Below are 17,013 nucleotides of genomic sequence, written 5' to 3'. Positions count from 1 at the left end.
TTGCAGCCATCAACCGAAGGCCCCCTCCCCTCCATTGGATAACATTGACCTACCTACCTCTGCACCCGGCTGCCCCTGTGCCGCTGAGGGTGTACCAACTGTACCTACCTGACCCTGGGGGACCCCTGAGTCTATGCCCAGAACCTCAACTTCACTGGTCGAGTCCTCACCTGGAAACCGATAACTCACCTTCCTGCCATAGGATAACATTGACTGGTTTGACTTGAAAAATCTTTTGTGAAGTTTTGAAACTCTAAAATATTCCTATAAAATCAGCCTAATAACGAATTCCGAAGTACTCACCTGTGATCAGGAGAGAAGCCAGTACTGTACCTTGTAGCCCAGTATTGAACTGCAAAAGTAATATGAACCGGGTTTACTATTAACCTGTATTTTCTCCATAGGAATCCATTGTCTGCTTTTCTATGAAATTTCTTCTGTCTACTTTTGAAAACTTGAAATATTCTTTAAAATTCGCACATATTACTGAAACGTAATTACTCACCTGTCTTAAGTCAAGATCCCAGTGCTGGACCTAGGAGCCCAGTACTGGATTACAAAAGTAACCAGAACGTACTTTACCTGTAACCTAAATTTTCTCCCATTGGATAACATTGCTAGATTTTCACTGAAAAGTTTCTAAGTGTGAACTTTTAAAATACCTTTTTATTCTTTAAAAATCATTGCAATAACTAAAGCATTTTTACTAAAATGTTTTCAGCTTAGACCCCAGGACTGAATCTAGGATACAGTCTTGGAGTTACAAAAGTAATCGATAAAGTAATCAGCTGCATTTATGTAGAAAAACCCATTGAACTCAATGTTAAATTGTGTTTAGAATTGTTTTGCCTACTGCAACCATTGTACCTATTGTGTTTACAAACTTTATTGCCTCTTTGCAAAGTAATTACATGAGTACTCATATCGAGAAAAGTATATTTTGATACCTGTTGGTTCTAAAAAATAAAACAACTATATCTTTGGATATAAAAACAATTGGCCTAGAGTTCAGTTCTTGAGTGTGTGAAACCTTTTGCTGACTGAGCGTGTACAACAAATGCTTTACACTTTCCTCTGGTACTGCCTTACTGCTCGACCAAGCTACCACTTTTGAGAGTACGGTCAGCCCTGACTTTAAACCTCTGTTATACCTTTGGGGTTGGTGGCCTCTATACACACTGTACCTTACTTTGGTCCAGTGTATATAGAGCCACTTTCTCACAATTAGTCCTTCTTGAACTCTACTGCTTGGTCGGTGGTAGGAGTGAGACTGCAGTTTCTGTTGCTCAAAGTGAGGAATTTTTAAGGCATGGCCTGCCCTTTCGTCTTTCCCCAGGTTCGTACTAGGACAGTAAAAAGGTCCAGGCACCAAAATAACAATAGCCCACATTAGTGAATTTGCCACCTGAAAAAGAGGGCCATGTTTGTAAAACATGTCAAAATTTGAACTAGTAAAGACAGGTAATATAAGTGTTGTGCAAGGTATGGGAGACTGCACAGATTTGAGCTTGGTGCAGGCAATGTTTGTTTTGAAATCAGGAAAATAAACAATCATAACTGGCCCATGTTTTGGTTACTTCTGCTTGGAAAGCCCCATTGCTATGGTATACATGGCTGCCTTAGTATAAAGTGCACACTTAAAGGAGTAATGCACCTTGCACTAATCCAGGCAACCCTTATGATGATATTAGAGGTCTTTGATCATCTCTGAAAGCTCTCTAAGTGGTAGCTTTGGAGAGCAGCCTAAAGGTGTATCTTGAAGAAGCGTAAAGCAGCTTGTTTTAACACATTTATTCGACAGTGCAAATTAGATGAAAAAGAACCACAGTGTTTATAAAAAGATAAGTCAATTTATTTCACAACACAATCACTAACACATTGGTATATCTCCTATTCGCAGATATCAATAATACACATGAAAATACTGAAAAGGAATCCGGCAAGTAGCACAAATATACACTGATCTCCAGGGGGAGACCAAACCATACAGTACAGAAGTGGAATGTGAACTGCAAGGAATAACGGGAATCAGACCAGAAGACTTAGAGGAGCTGGGAGAACAAGGAACCACCCAAAGGAAGTACCCAGGAACCTCAAGGAGGCTGTGTGCAGAGTGGCAACACAGCTGTGTGTCCAAAGGAAATCAATGGAGAAGTCATGGTTTCATTTATAAAGGACAAGGACCCTTCAAAGAGGACATCGAAGAAACCATCTGGAGGACAGAAGTTTGGAGAGCCATCCCATTCAAGGATGCCCGAGGAACCAGGTTACCTGCACCAGGGAAGCCAGGGGTATAGGGGTGAAGCGACGTCGGAACCTCTCATAGATGACAATAGAAGACTTGGGAAGAAAGGCCTCTGGAGATGTCTCTGAAGATGTTTGGTGGAATTCAAGGGTGGATTCTTGAAAAGGAGAACCTGCCAGCAGAGAGGACAGAGTCTATGACACTTTGAGGTGACCAGGAGGCATGGAAGTACAATGTCGACCCTTGGAAGGGAGCTCAGGAGAGTTGACGAGGACCTTGTCGCTGCAGCTGAGGGGACCAGGTAACACTGAGGAAGACGAGGAGCCGTGCACGAGCTGCCCCATGTTGGATGTCGGTCCTTAGGTGGTCGGTGTCTGGCGGGAGCACCAACAAGCCTTGGTAGCTGCAAGTGGCGTGAGAGAAGAAAAGATGCATTTGTTGTGACAAGCAATGTCCAAGGGACTCACCAAGTGCAGGAGAGTCAAAGCAGGCCCCAAGCAATCAGGGGAGCTCACCACAGCAGGAGAATACCCTCGACAGGGCCCACAGGCCAAAGGCACACGGATCACAAGAGGACCTCAGACAGTTCATAAAAGATGTAGGCCCACATACAAGGGAAGCAGTGAGGACATTGATCTTCGAGGGATGCGGTGCTGGAGGCTGGAGCTTCTTGCAGCCCGAAGATCTCTGGAGTGCAGCGCCAACAAGCCTTGGCAACGGTAAGTCAACAAGGTGCACAGGGGTTTGGTCCCAGCGGCTCTGGCAAGGGATACTGTTCTCCAAATTGCAAAAAAGACAGGTCAGGCCTCTGGAGAGCCACAGAACCACCACCTGTGTTGCTGAGCCTTGGGAATTCTGAAGGACGACAGGAGCAGCAGACAGGTCAGCTTCGTTGTGGTGCCTGCAGATGCAGGGCAATGACTCCTTCACTCCAAGGGATATTTCTTCAGATGTCCTTGATGCCCACAGGTCTTCTGGAGAACCTGAGCGAAGCACAGACACAGATGAGGCACTTAAAAAACAGCGAGACCAGGAGCCACAGGACTCATCCTTGATGTAGTCTTTGTTCCAGTCGAAGTCCAACAAAGTCCAAGTATCCAGACGGTCGAAGAGTGTCTTGGTTTCAGAGGCGAGTCTTGTTCCACAATTTATCTGAGAACCCACCCACGGGGGAGCCCTTAAATATCCACTGAAAGAGTTGGAATGACTCGGGGTCCATCCCAGAGGAGGGGCTGGACAGAAGGGAGGATACTCCCCTGTCCTTTTTCCAGTTTAGAACCAGGGGTTCCTGAACTGGCTCAAACTGGTATATGCAAGAAAGGCACCGAATGCGTCCTTCAATGCAGTCTACTGGTGCTGAAAGCATAGCTGCCAAGGTTTCAGATTGCCATGTGTGACATTTTAAAAATTTGAGTGAAATTATGAGTGACATTTCAACGACTATGAGTGACACTTTCTCGCGAGCAAAAATCATGCATTTAAGAAGAGGGAAACTTTTAAATATAAGAAATTACAGCCAATTGAGCAACAAGAAACTCCAAGAACTACTTAAAACTGTTGCAGAGCACCAGCAATGGAAGGAGACTAATCATATACTTGTTACCTCCTACATTTTGTTTTCTTTAGACACTTGCACGAGTGCCACCATGATTGCCTACGTAACGTTTTGTTCTTGTGCTGGTGAGAGTGTGTCTGCCATTTATTGCAGTATTATCCTTCTACCTGTGTCCAGGTACTCCTTTGTAACATGCACACACGTCACTTGACTTTTCCCTTGTAACACACTTTGCTACCTCGTACATTTTGTTTGCTTCAGATTGCACAAGTGCCACTCTGGCACCATTGCCGCGTTTCTTGTTTGTGTTGAGTGCTTTACTTGCTGTCTGCCATTTAGAACATATTATAGGCTCTATTTGTTACTTTGCACGCTACTTGCATGCATGCCACTTTTTCCTCCTGTAATGCACCGCGTTCGCTGTGTATTTTTGTTTGCTCACGATTGTCACTTTATTTGCCTCATGTCAATAAATTAACGTTTGCTATAAATAAAAATTGTGTAATATTTGTTGTAGTATTCTCATGTCAGAGTCTCACTCACACTCAGTACTGTTCATCCTATGAAGCGATGACGTCGGCGCCCACCCCCCCGGTAAAGTCCGGCGCTAAAATTATGCTTTTACATAATACAAATAAAACCATTCCCCATGATAAAACACCGGCTGACACTTACTTAGTGGTAGTACAGTGAGCTGCTTCCGGGCTGGGCTGGGCTGTGGTGCTGCCGCTGCCGCGGCCCGGGGGGGCGCCGCCGCCGGCCCCCGGGCCCGGCCCGGCCGCGCTCGCAGCTTTCCTGGTGGCCAGAGCGGTGTCGCCGCCGCCGGGTCAGCTGAGCTGCCACAGTCTGCAGCTGTATTTTAGCAGGGGGGCTGCACAGGGGGGCGGCGCGGCGGGTGGCCATGATCATGCTTGAGAGAGAGTGTGCACCGAACCTGCCTGCACTCTCTAATCACCCGCCGCTTCTCAACTTCCTGCTTCCTCCGGACGTGACGCCGGCCCATCCCAGGCCGGCACATCCGGATTTATAATACTGGCGGCCCCTGTGGTGCGCCAGTGATTGACAGCTGCTCTGAGGCTGTATGAGCGGACAGGCCGGGCGGCGCGGGCCGGCCCCCCTGCAGACACTAATCACTGCATTCAGTTTCCAGGGCAACAGGAACACAATCGTCCGCGTTGGACTCGACTCTGGCAGCGCAGGCAGAGCAGAGATACATTGTAGCGCGGCGCCGCTCACGAGCTCAGAGAGCTCAGCTGCAGTGTCTCGGTTTCTGTTTCGGCACTAGTGGGCAAAGCAGCAGTGTCTCAGAACTCAGAGCCCGGGCACACAGGAGCTGCTGGCGCGCTGGCAGCACAGGTGGCAAAATGCGTGACAAATGCATTCAGTGCGGTGATGCGGATCACTGCACTGAAATGCGTGACTGTCACACCTGTTGCGTGACGCTTGGCAGGACTGTGAAAGGTGCCCACTCCCCAGCCCAATACAATAAGTCCTGTCTGGGAGGTGGTCATACCTCCCTGTGACAGGAAACCTATTGTTCTTCCTTCCCCTGCTTGAGCTCAGCTCAGCAACAGGAGGGCAGAATTGTGGTCGGCAGCTGTACTATCTTGCTGGCAGAGCGTAAAAGGCTGTAGCCGGGAGTACAGGGGGATCCCTTAAGGGGCCTCCCAGTACATGGGATCATACCTCCAACAACGGAATCACCATTTGGGTATGATTCCAACATGTTGGATACCACACATGACTTGTCAACAAAACAAAATTTCTTAGAGAAATCAATTCATTCAACCCTTCCACACTACACTTCTTTCGGTCTCATGCACCCCTCCACACCCGTCTTATTTGCAGAAACAGGACAGGACGTGGGATGAGCCATTGTTAACTGTGGCGAAACATGGGCATCGACAGGTGGTAACCTGAGGGACCAGGAGGGCTGTTTAGCCTCCGTGGCCATGTCCTGGAACTTGGAGACTAATATATATAGGACTTTATTGAAGGGTAGTGTGCCTACTGCCGTTAAATCACTTGTAATTTTTCCTTAGCGCCGTGATGTCCTTTTAGGATGAATGTTAGCGCTTTACAAATAAAATAAATACAAAAATAAATACAAATACTGAACAGCAACATGAGGCCTTCAGTATTTGCACTCATGATCATATGCTCCGAATAGATATGGGAGCAATAAATAATAAATATATATATTAATTCCTAAAGCTGAAGTGGGTTAGACCAGCTTTGTCGGTCTTTAGAGTGCCTCACCTAAGAAAACAGTTGGCAAACGCTGCATATTCGCTTAAAGGGATAAAAATATCTGTTGCTGTCCTGAAGAAGGTGGTTCTATTCTGTCAACCCACCGAAAAGCGTTGACACTCTCTTTTTTCTGTTAAATTTGAGGGACAGTGAGCTACATGTCAAAAAATGCCTAGATAACAATATTTATCTATTGATTCCTTCAAATTAACAAACTTTTAATGACAAATGTGTATGATCTTGTGTATTGTCTCTCTTGATACAGTATATTTGTGATATTTTTGTGTAATATTTTTTTATTATTGGATTCTTAGATTGTTTAATAATACAATAATTTTATATAAATTATATGAATTATTTAATTCAGAGTGATATATTAAATACTTACTGTTAAGAATTGTTGTTTGGGTCCCTTTCGAAGATGGGTGTGGAGGGGTGCATGAGACCGAAAGAAGTGTAGTGTGGAAGGGTTAAATGAATTGATTTCTCCAAGAGATTTTTATTATTGACAATTAAGTTGTATATGGAACCCTGTCTCTTGGAGTAGCGGGCTTCTCTGTTTTAGATTGGGATACCAAACATGACCAGGTTTGGCGCAGCCATTGTATATTTAGACTGATGTTCACTATAACCGCACTTACAAAGCCTGGAGAATCAACTCTGGGGTTTGTAGGGGTGTCCTGCTCATGCAGGGGCACCCTAACACTTATAACCAAGCACCCTGCCCTCAGGACTGAAGGACCTACCATAGGAGTGACTTATAGGTTTAAAGTATAGTGACCTCAGATATAAGGAAACGTATATCTTTCATGAGAGGTGCAAGCACCACCTCACACAGGTTGCAATGGCAGGTCTGTAGTCTGAGATAAGGTGGATTACCATGGGTGGCACAATACATACTGTAGCCTATGGGCTACCCCTGGTGTACCTATGCCCTGAGTACCTTAGTATCATACACTAGGGACTTATAAGGGTACACCAGTAGCCAATTGTGGAGGTACAAAAGTACTTACCAAAGCCATTTTGGGAGGGAGAGCACAGATGCTGGGTTCCTGATTAGCAGGATCCCAACAAACTACAGTCAAAATACACTGACACAAGGCAAAAAGTGGGGGGTAGCCATGAAAGCAGACCCTACTTTCCTACACTACATATGGGCTGTAGGAAAGTAGTATCTGCTTTTATGGTTACCCCCACTTTTTGCCTGGTGCTATTCTGTTTTTGACTAGTCTTACTGGGATCCTGCTAACCAGGACCCTAGTCTCTGTTCTTCTCCCCAAAATCGGCTATGGTAACTACTTAGGTACACCCCAGATTGGCTACTGGTGTACTCCTATAAGTCTCTAGTATATGGTACGCAGGGCATCCGTACATCAGGGGTCCCCCATGGGCTGAAGCATGTATTATGCCACCCATAAGCGACCACTCAAACTGTGACTACAGGCCTGCCATTGCAGCCTGTGCAAGCTGGTGCTAGCACCTCTTACGGCAGATATGTTTTCTTATATCTGAGGTTACTGCACTTAAAACCTTTAAGTCACCCCTAAGGCAGGTCTTTCAGTCCTGAAGGTAGGGTGCTCAGTTTTAAGTGTGAGGGTACCCCTGCATGAGCAGGGCACCATGACCAACTTCGGAGTCCATTCTCCTGGGTTGTCAGTGCATCAGTCATTACGACATATAGAGTGGCCGTGCGTCATTACGCGATGACCATCTCTAAACTGGCTGTAAAAAACCCTGTCATGTTTGGTATCAAAAATGTTGGAATCATACCACCACACCGTAAATGGTGGGGAGGTATGATTTAATGCACTGTAAAGCTCCTTCAGGATGCCCTCAGTGCTCCCGGTACCAGTCTTCCAGCACTGGACAGCAAGCTACTGCTACTGCCAACCAGAGACATGTTTCTGCCCTTCTGCTGCTGAGCCAAGCTTGAGCATGGGAAGGAAGAACAATAGATATTCTGTCACAGGGAGGTGTGATCACCTCCCAGACAGGGTTTAGTGAATTGGGGCAGGGTGGGGGCGCTTGCCAGCGCCACTGAGACTGCTTGTAGGGCCCATCTGGGGTCCTCCTTGCATACTCCAGTTCAAACCAGTTCAGGGAGCCGTTGACTCCCGCTCTGGCATGAAACCGGACAAAGGACATGGGAGTATACTCCCCACAGTCCAGCCCCTTCTCTGGTAGGGACCCCTGAATCGTCCCTACCCTTTCCTTAGGGTACTTAAGGGCCTACCTGTGGGTGGGTCCCTAGATTCATCATGGGACAAGATTCAGATCATGACACCACTTCATCTTGGACTGTCTGGGCACTCTGGAATTCACTGGACCCTGCTCTGGGCACCGATACGGCAACTGGGAAGACTTCTGCTGCTCCTGGTCTCGTTCTCCTGCTCATCTGCTGCAACGTCTTTGCCTGTGCTTCATGCAGGATCCTTCCAAGGCCTGTGGACATCCAAGACACCTGAGGGAATCTCCCTTGAAGTGAGGAGTCACTTCCGTGCATCTGCAAGCACAGCAACCAAGTCGGCCGGTCTGCTGCTCCTGGGCTCCCACAGACTCCAAAAGGCTCAGCAATGCAGGTGGTGGCTCTAAGACTCGCTCGAGGCCTGCACTGTCTTCTCACCGAGTTTGAGGCCGGTATTCCACGTCAGAACTGCAGGAACCAAACCCCTGCACACTGCGTCGACTTGCCGTTGCCAAGGCTTGTTGGCACTCTTCATCAGAGATCTTCGGGCTGCAAGAAGCTCCAGCCTCAAGCATCTCCATTGACTAAGAGCTCTGTCCTCACCACATCTCTTGCACTGTGGGCCTACATCTTTGGTGAGCTGCTCGAGGTACTCTTGCGACTCCTGTGCCTAAGGCCTGTAGATTTGGGCTCCCCAGATTGCTCGGGCCTACTCCGACTTCCCTGCTTGGGGTGAGTCCCTTGGACCTTGCTGGTCCTACCTCTGCACCTTTTTCGCTTGCTATGTTGTTTGCGGTTGCCATGACTTGTTGGTACTCCAAACGGCACGACCCTCAGCTCTCGTCATCTTGTTTGGACAGCTTGTGAACAGATCCTGGTCTTCCACAGCGTCGCCAGATCCACACAGCTGCAGCTCCAAGGTCATCGACAACTCTCCTGACATCGGAGGGCATTTGTCTCCCGTGCCTCCTGGTCACTCCTGAGTGGCATAGACTCGGTCCCCTCTGCTTGCAGGTACTCATCAACTTTAATCCACATTTGGGTTCCACTGGACACTTTCACCTTCTTCAACAGTGGCATCTTCCTGAAGTCCTCTATTGTGTTCGACTACAGTTTCTGACGCCACTTCACACCTATGCACCCGGCTTCCCTGGTGTAGGTATCCTGGTACCTAGGGTATCCACAGCTGGGGTGGCTCTCCAACCTTCTATTTTCCAATGAGTTTCTTCAGGGTCCACTGGGAAGGGTCCTCCTTCTTTAAAATTGCAACTGCAACTTACCCGTTGACTTAAATTGAGAACACAGTTGTGTTCCCACTCTACACATGGCCTCTGTGTGGTTGTTGGGTACATACCTCGGGTAGTTCCTTGGGTCCCCAGCATTTCTACATCGTCTGGGTACAGTCTTGACTCGAGTCGCGATTCACATCCCTCTATTTTAGTATATGGTTTGGTCTCCCCCTGGCGACCACTGTGTATTTGAGCTACGTACCTGTTTTTATTGCAAAGTATTGTGTGCATTGTGCAGGGGATTTTATTATGTGTCAGTGAGTGTTTTATAATAGATATAGATTTTTATAAATACACTGTGTGGTTCTTTTTCACTTAACCTATACCAATAAGATTAAGATCTGATAAAACAAGCTGCTTTACACTCCTTCTGAACTAAGCCTGAAGGCTGCTCTCCACAGCTACCACTTAAGAGAGTTTTCTATGATTGTCTAAGGCCACTAAAATCACCATAAGGGTTGTCTGGATTACTGCAGGGTGCTACACTTACATAAATGAGCACCATATACTAAGCCAGCCTCTTACATGGGCACTGAAAGACAACATTTTGAACAAAATGTTAGCCTGGAGAGCAGCCTCAAAATAAATTTGAAAACAACCAACCCAAGCCAGTTCTGAAATCATAGACAATGAATGTTTACACATCTCCTGTCACGATGGCGGGAATAAAAGTGTGATCCAAACCACCCTACTTGATTTAATTTCAACGTTATTCTAGGTAAGGAAGGGGGTTCTCTTCAGAGAACTTGAAGAGGTAATCAGTGTATGTCTGAAAGCCAGTGTCCAAGAAGTGAGGGGACATCATATGAAACCTGCCCTTTCTGCTGAAGAAGTCGAGGGTGTGCCTGAAGTGCTTGGAAGTCTGTATGTCAGCTGAGAGAGGGAAGGAGCCTAACCTGTAAGAAGAGAAACTGCCCAGGAGAAGCTCAACATGGTCCTGGCATGAGGAGAATCCCGAGAAAGTTCACTTGCACAGAGAGGGAAACCATGCCGTAGTGGGGTCCCTCGATCACTCTGCATAGTTCACGTGAGCTCTTTAAACAGTATCAGAAGAAGCTTCATGTGTCGCCCTGCAGTTTTCCATGGGCTTAATACAACGGTGCTGCCACCCCTGCAAGTGAAAGCTAGATCTTCACAGCAGCAGAAAGCCCTGATTGACGCAGATATCACCACTGCCAGGAAGACATCACTGCCAGAGAGTTGGCCGGAAGACTCAAGCTGCCATACCGGAACGCCTATCTGAAGCCAGATAATGACTAGCACTGACGTTCAAATCTGGCTTACCAATTACCCCTGCGAATTTGCCCCGAGTGAGGCTGCTGGCAAGGCCCTGCTGGAGACTTGCTGCTGCTGTGAGGGCGGGAGCCCAGCCCCCATGCACCACACACCTCAAACTGCTGCAAAACCCAGCAGGTAAATCGCAGGGTTTACCCTGCACTGAGAATAAGAGTTTAAATGTGTGCAGACATATCTGCTGTGCACACTAAAACTTTTTTCCCCGGGAATAAGAGACGTAGTTGCACATTTGATATATAGGAATATTTGAGCTGTCTATACCAGTGCCTAATCCTATAGTGTGTTGGGGGGTTGCAGATATGGGATTTAGATCATATCGAAGGGTGAATGCAGGGAGGATAACAGGAAGAAGGGAGTGTAGCACGTCACCCTTTCACGCAGCTTAGTTTGCAAACCTATGCGTGATTTCCATTGAATTCTGTAGCATTTAGTACTGCTGCATGATTTAAAGTACTTTCTTTAAAGATAAGCACTGGGCTGGACATTACATTTTGTGTCTGTTGGTTAACTGTAAAGTTCTGAGCTTTTGCCCCACACTACCTCTCTGAGAAGCCTATAGGTACTTTCCCTCACTACTCAGATTCTAGAGGGGAAAGGGTTTTACTTGGCCGGGTTTGCAGAGCTATTGAAGGATTGACCCCAGAGACAATAGGCCATACCTACCACAGATGGGGCCCAGTAGCCCCCGTCTGCACTGTACACCCCCACGCCCCACAGGGTCTGACAACTGAGATGTCAGAATAGCGCTCCTCTAATCCTATACAATAGAGTAAAATCATGAATGACTTCAATGAGAAGTAGATTTATGTGTTGAACAAAGTAAATGTAATTACCAAATGACAAATACCCAAAAGCTGTAAAACTTGCAGGCAAGTAGTAAGTCAGGATACCATTGCTAATCAAACTTGTGTCCCCAAAAGTGACAGGTCTGTGTGTCCCCTACAGTGACAGTTTGTGTGCAAAACGTTTGGGGACATGATATATGTGTGGCAGCCCTACCAGGAGCGGAGCTGGGGGTGGAGCACAGTGTTTGTGTCAGAGTGTGAGCATTTGCTGAAGGCTGTGTTTGGTTAGCAGGGCAATTAGGTTATGTAAAGAAAAATGTGTCCCTAAAGGTGTGAGCAAAAGTGTCTTCATGTAAGAGGGAAATGTTTGGGCTTTTTTTTAAACTGTGACTGCAGTGCTGTGACAGATGGGGCCTGAGCAAGCTGAGCTGTGAATGTGCAGGCAGGCCCCAAGTACCCCACCCCCACGTGTGTCAACATGAGGCTCATCAAACGCTTGTCCTTAAAAGTGACAGGCTGTTTCTGTCCTTAAAAGTGACAGTTCCTGCGCAGAAAGTTTGGGGACATGATGGATGTGTGACAGAAGAGGGGAAAACCAAGCCCAGGCTGGGCTCAAATTTCCCAAGAAGAATGTGAAACAGGGTAACACGACAGGCAGGAAATAAAGCAATCACCCCCCTGTAAAGCGCTCTGATATCCTTCGGGATCTTGTTCGCGCTATATAAAACTTTATAAATAAATAAATAAATAAATAAACACACAAGCCAATGCTGCGAAGTTTAAAACTGTGAATGCTTCAGCAGCCAACAGATACTTTTACCCGCAAAGCTTTGTTGTGAAATTTGAGCCCAGCCTGGGCTTTGTTTCTCCCTCTTCTGTCACACATCCATCATGTCCCCAAACTTTCTGCGCACGAACTGTCACTTTTAAGGACAGAAACAGCCTGTCACTTTTAAGGCAAGCGTTTGATGAGCCTCACGCACACGTGGTGGTGGGGTACTTGGGGCCTGCCTGCACATTCACAGCTCAGCCAGGCCCCATCTGTCACAAAACGTGACAGACGGGGCCTGAGCAAGCGGAGCTGTGAATGTGCAGACAGGCTCCAAGTCCCCCACCCCCACGTGTGTCAGTGTGAGGCTCATCAAACACTTGTCCTTAAAAGTGACAGGCTGTTTCTGTCCTTAAATGTGACAGTTCGTGCGCAGAAAGTTTGGGGACATGATGAATGTGTGACAGAAGAGGGAGAAACAAAGCCCAGGCTGGGCTCAAATTTCACAACAAAACTTTGCGGGGAAAATCATCTGTTGGCTGCTGAAGCATCTGGGGGTCACAGATTTCAACAATGTCATGTAGGCGCAACCTTTCATCTACTTAAGAAGATGAATTGTAGCCCCATATTAATAAATAGTTACATTTGTGGCTACTATCAATTTGTAACAGTAGCTGTGTCAACCTTACGAAAAACAATGATTTTGTACTTGTCGCATGTTGTGTGAGGGTGAAGAAGGTAGGAGTTTTTGCATTTTGCATTTTTAATAGCTACATTGAATAAATTAATAAATAATTGACGCACCACTCAGGTTGCAAAGCATCACAGGTTGCAAAGGTATCAGTACACGCGCAACACCTTCCCTGCCCTATTCGTTGTCAGTATTCCCGTATTCTCTTTTTTGTGAGATGAAAGCAAAGTAACATCTCGAACAGAACACGAGTTAAAAAATGAAGTACAAAAATAAGACTAAGCATGTACTTGACAGTGAGGAAAAGTCTGGTGTCCTACGGTAATAGAGAAAAGAATCTCGGATTAAAAAACAATGTTTTGAAAAGAGAACACCTGCCAAAAAAACAAACAGTGTTTCAAATATATAATATTATTGTCATAAGGACAGTTCTAACATTTAACACGTATAGGGAATGTCAAAAGCACAACTGAAGACACAGCTTAAAAAAAAACACACACACACACAAATAATGAACACTCCAAAAATAAAACAAAAAGTACAAAATGCCTTATTGCCATAAGGACATTTCTAACATACAACACATATAGGGAATGTCAAAAACACAACTGAAGACACAGCTTTAAAAAAGCAAAACACAAATAATGAACACTCCAAAAATAAAACAAAAAGTACAAAATGCCTTCTTTGCCGTGAGGATGCACACCAGAGTGTCTGCCCTTTCAGATAACGAGGATCACACACGCATTAAGCAAAGCCGCCGTGTCTGAGCACCCCTCGCGGCGCGCCTCGCCTCCTGTCAGGGATTCCTACTTAACCGCCCCGGGGGGCGCGCGAGGGGTCAGTCAGAGCGCGAGGCCAAACCAGGCGGTGGGGGGCGAGGGGGGTCGCGACCGCTGCCGAGGTGACGGTTTCTACCAAGGGGGGCGGCGTGAGACACATTTGAGAGAAGGAAAAAAAAGTGCGTGTCTAAACCTGGCTACTGATCTAGGCGCGCGCTGCTGGTGTTGTCCCTCTCTGCAGAGCGAAAAGGGGTCCCTTGAAACCGTCGGCCCAACGGTCACCCCGCGCGCCTGCCCTCCTGGAACGTTCAGTCGCTTAGGCAAAGCTTGTCGCGGCTTACCTGGTGTCGTCGCCTCGGCGGCCGCCGTTTCCTCCTCCGGGTCCTCGGCGGGCGCCGGCGGGAGCGGGGAGTAGAGCTCCTCCGGGCTGTCGGGTCGCGTCACCTCAGCCTCTCGCTCCTCATCGTCCTCCCGATCGTCGTCCTCTTCTTCTTCTTCCTCCTCCTCGGCTTCTTCTTCCCCCTCCTCGGACACCACCATCTCCTCCTCGTCGTCGTCCTCGTCCCTCAGCGGGGAAGACATCCCCGAGGCGCCGGTCCCACACCCCCGTGGCTGCCTTGTCTCCTCTCCCCTTTCGCCGACCTGGCTTGTAAAATACGTATAAACAAAACCTCCCTACACTGATAAAATCAACGCTATTTACAAATAAAGTCTGAAGCTTACTTGAATTTACTAATCTGTCTCCTCACAACAAAACAACTCTTATTTAAATTCCAGAAAAAGGGGCGCTTCTGAATATTTTTTTACAGACAGAAACAAAGATGGCCGCCCTTAAATTATATTTAAACAACCCCCCCTCCGTAAAGAAAAAAAAAACCTTTTGACAAAATGGCTGGCTTAATATTTCTCGCCCCCACCCTTCAAAAACAATCCGAAATTCAATCAGACGAATCCGTTTCCTTTTCTTCTTGATACTGATTGTCCGGAATTAACCTGCAGCAATCATGCAATCACCTCTTTTCATCTGGTTATTGCACAGATTAAATATTGTATGTATGTAAATGTATATCTATTTTCTCAGGAGTGGGGGCAGTAGGAGGAATGATTTCTGCATAAAACAAAGATGGCTGCTGTAAATTATTTTTCCACAGCCCCCCCCCCCAGCTCTATAAAGAAAAATGGGGAGGGTGGGGGGAGTAATCAGTAGTCTTGTTTAGTCTGACATCAGCATACACTGTTAAAGGTTAACTAGTTACATACTAGTATTTTCTTAACTAGTACACCGAAGAAGGGAGAAACCGGTTTTTAAAAAACATAATACACACTTAAAAGGGAGTGGTTCATTTTGCTGCAGGCACCGAATAATGTGCTTTGCTTTTTAACTAAAATTCATACATTTGGAAACGCTTTATGGCCTTTCCAACTAAATGTCTGGTGTTCAATAAACAAAGCATTGCTTGTGCTAGGTAGAATTTCCTTTTTTCCTGAAGGATTTGCTTATTTTTATAGCAATTCCTTTGGTGTTTTAAGCTGAGCAATAAACATGTAGACAAAGGTGGTAAAATAAACCCTGATTTTTTGGGTTACTTATTTTCTGTCACAGATGACATGGCTTTAATTTAATGTCTGGAAGGGTTGAATACATTTTTATCCCATAAAAGGCATGTGTGTATTGTGAAATGAGAATGCCTTTCCATTTTTTTTAAGTTATAAAACTCTCTTTCCAAATGTCATAATTTTATTAGGAGCAGTAGGCTTGAAACATTTCACAGTGCACCTGTGTGGCAAAGATCACCACCTTACAAACAGGGAGGCGAAATTTGGCACAGATTTACCACGAAAAATAACATTACAATATGGTATAGCGTCGGTGTTTGAGGAAGATTTGGAACTTGGCTCTAAAAAGTACCTGTAGTTCAGGTTTTGAACATAGGTACTGTTTTGTAGGGAGTTCACTGTGTCCTTCCTTTAACTCCACTCACACCACACATAAAGGCATATTCACAAATGCATTTTGGAGTACATAGAGTACTACAAGAATACTACTTTATGTATTTTTACATACCGTTGTGAACTAGCCCAAAACATCCAAAATGGAAATAAGATGGGACTATTTAAAGGCTCATCATATTCAATTGGTACAAATATAAAAGATTGTACTGTCTTTGCACTTTTATTCCTAGGGAATTGGATGTTTTAGGGAAAGATTCACAAAGGCATGTCAAAGTATGTTAAAAAAGTAGTCCAGTAGTATTGCTTCCCCACAGCTCATATGTACAATCCCCACACACAGATTTTACCACCCTAGGTGGGACACAGGTTAAACAATTCTCCCAGTCCACCACTGCAGACTGGAAGAGCAGTTTGAAACTGCTAGCCCAACTTTACCACTTAAAGCAATGCCTTCCTCTGCAATTTGTGTAAATCACCCCAATAGCCAGTTTATTGAGCCTGAAGGGAGGGTGGAGCATATTTAATGGTCAGAAAATGTATTTTACATGTTCCGGTGGTAAAAAAGCAAAACTGTTGTTTCTACTGTTTAAAGACTTGGTCATCGCATTGGTGAGTGCAGGGATATACGCTGACCCTGCAGCTGTGCTAAATTCTGAACTGTGTGACCAAAGTAGATAATCCAAGATACCAAACAACACATTACATTAAGATCGACTTTATTCTCAAGACAAAATCAATGTAACAGATTGCAGTGTGCAACTTTTACAAAGTTGTTATGATGAAGCAAGATTTCGCATATTACGCGACTTGCTTGACATCAAGAACCTCGAATAACATTTTAATCCTATAATTCAACCTGTACGTCTTACTAATGTCCCTTTATTTTGAGTGTATGTGTATCGTAGTGACGCTTGCCTATGTTTTACTAATACGAATAACTCCCGTCCCTAAAAATGGCCGCCGCTTGATGGGTCTGCTTCTGCGCATGCGTTAGTCACACTCACGTGACGTAGTTGCAGTTCTGGTGGGAAAATGTGCGCATGCGTGCTTGCGTCTAAAATGGCTGTCGGTGTTCTAACGTGGTGAAGCTTGTGCAGATGCTCTCGTGTTATTGTCTGTTGCACTAATTATAATGCCATAGTATATTTTTCTGATTTAAGGAGTATAAAGTAGCTCTTCATGGTATATAGTGAATTCATTTATTTCTATGTTT

General features: G+C 45.8%; 1 protein-coding gene across 8 annotated transcripts in view; it reads right to left on the bottom strand.

The window, feature by feature from the left end:
- The window catches only part of CHD3 (chromodomain helicase DNA binding protein 3), a 1,139,027-nt gene extending 1,124,143 nt beyond the window's left edge, over positions 1-14,884 (bottom strand). For 7 of the 8 annotated variants that reach the window (XM_078670235.1, XM_078670239.1, XM_078670240.1 and 4 more), the window contains exon 1: positions 14,189-14,884. In XM_078670235.1, the coding sequence (XP_078526361.1) occupies positions 14,189-14,429 (241 nt within the window). In that variant the 5' untranslated portion in view covers positions 14,430-14,884. The remainder of the gene's footprint in view (positions 1-14,188) is intronic. The other variant, XM_078670234.1, reaches the window with a different exon arrangement.
- Positions 14,885-17,013: the final 2,129 nt, after the last annotated feature.

This window comes from Lissotriton helveticus, chromosome 12 (genome assembly GCF_964261635.1).
Source record: "Lissotriton helveticus chromosome 12, aLisHel1.1, whole genome shotgun sequence".
Classification (NCBI taxonomy): domain Eukaryota; kingdom Metazoa; phylum Chordata; class Amphibia; order Caudata; family Salamandridae; genus Lissotriton; species Lissotriton helveticus.
The sequence above is the reverse complement of the archived record's forward strand: the minus strand, read 5'-3'. Positions and strand labels throughout refer to the sequence as shown.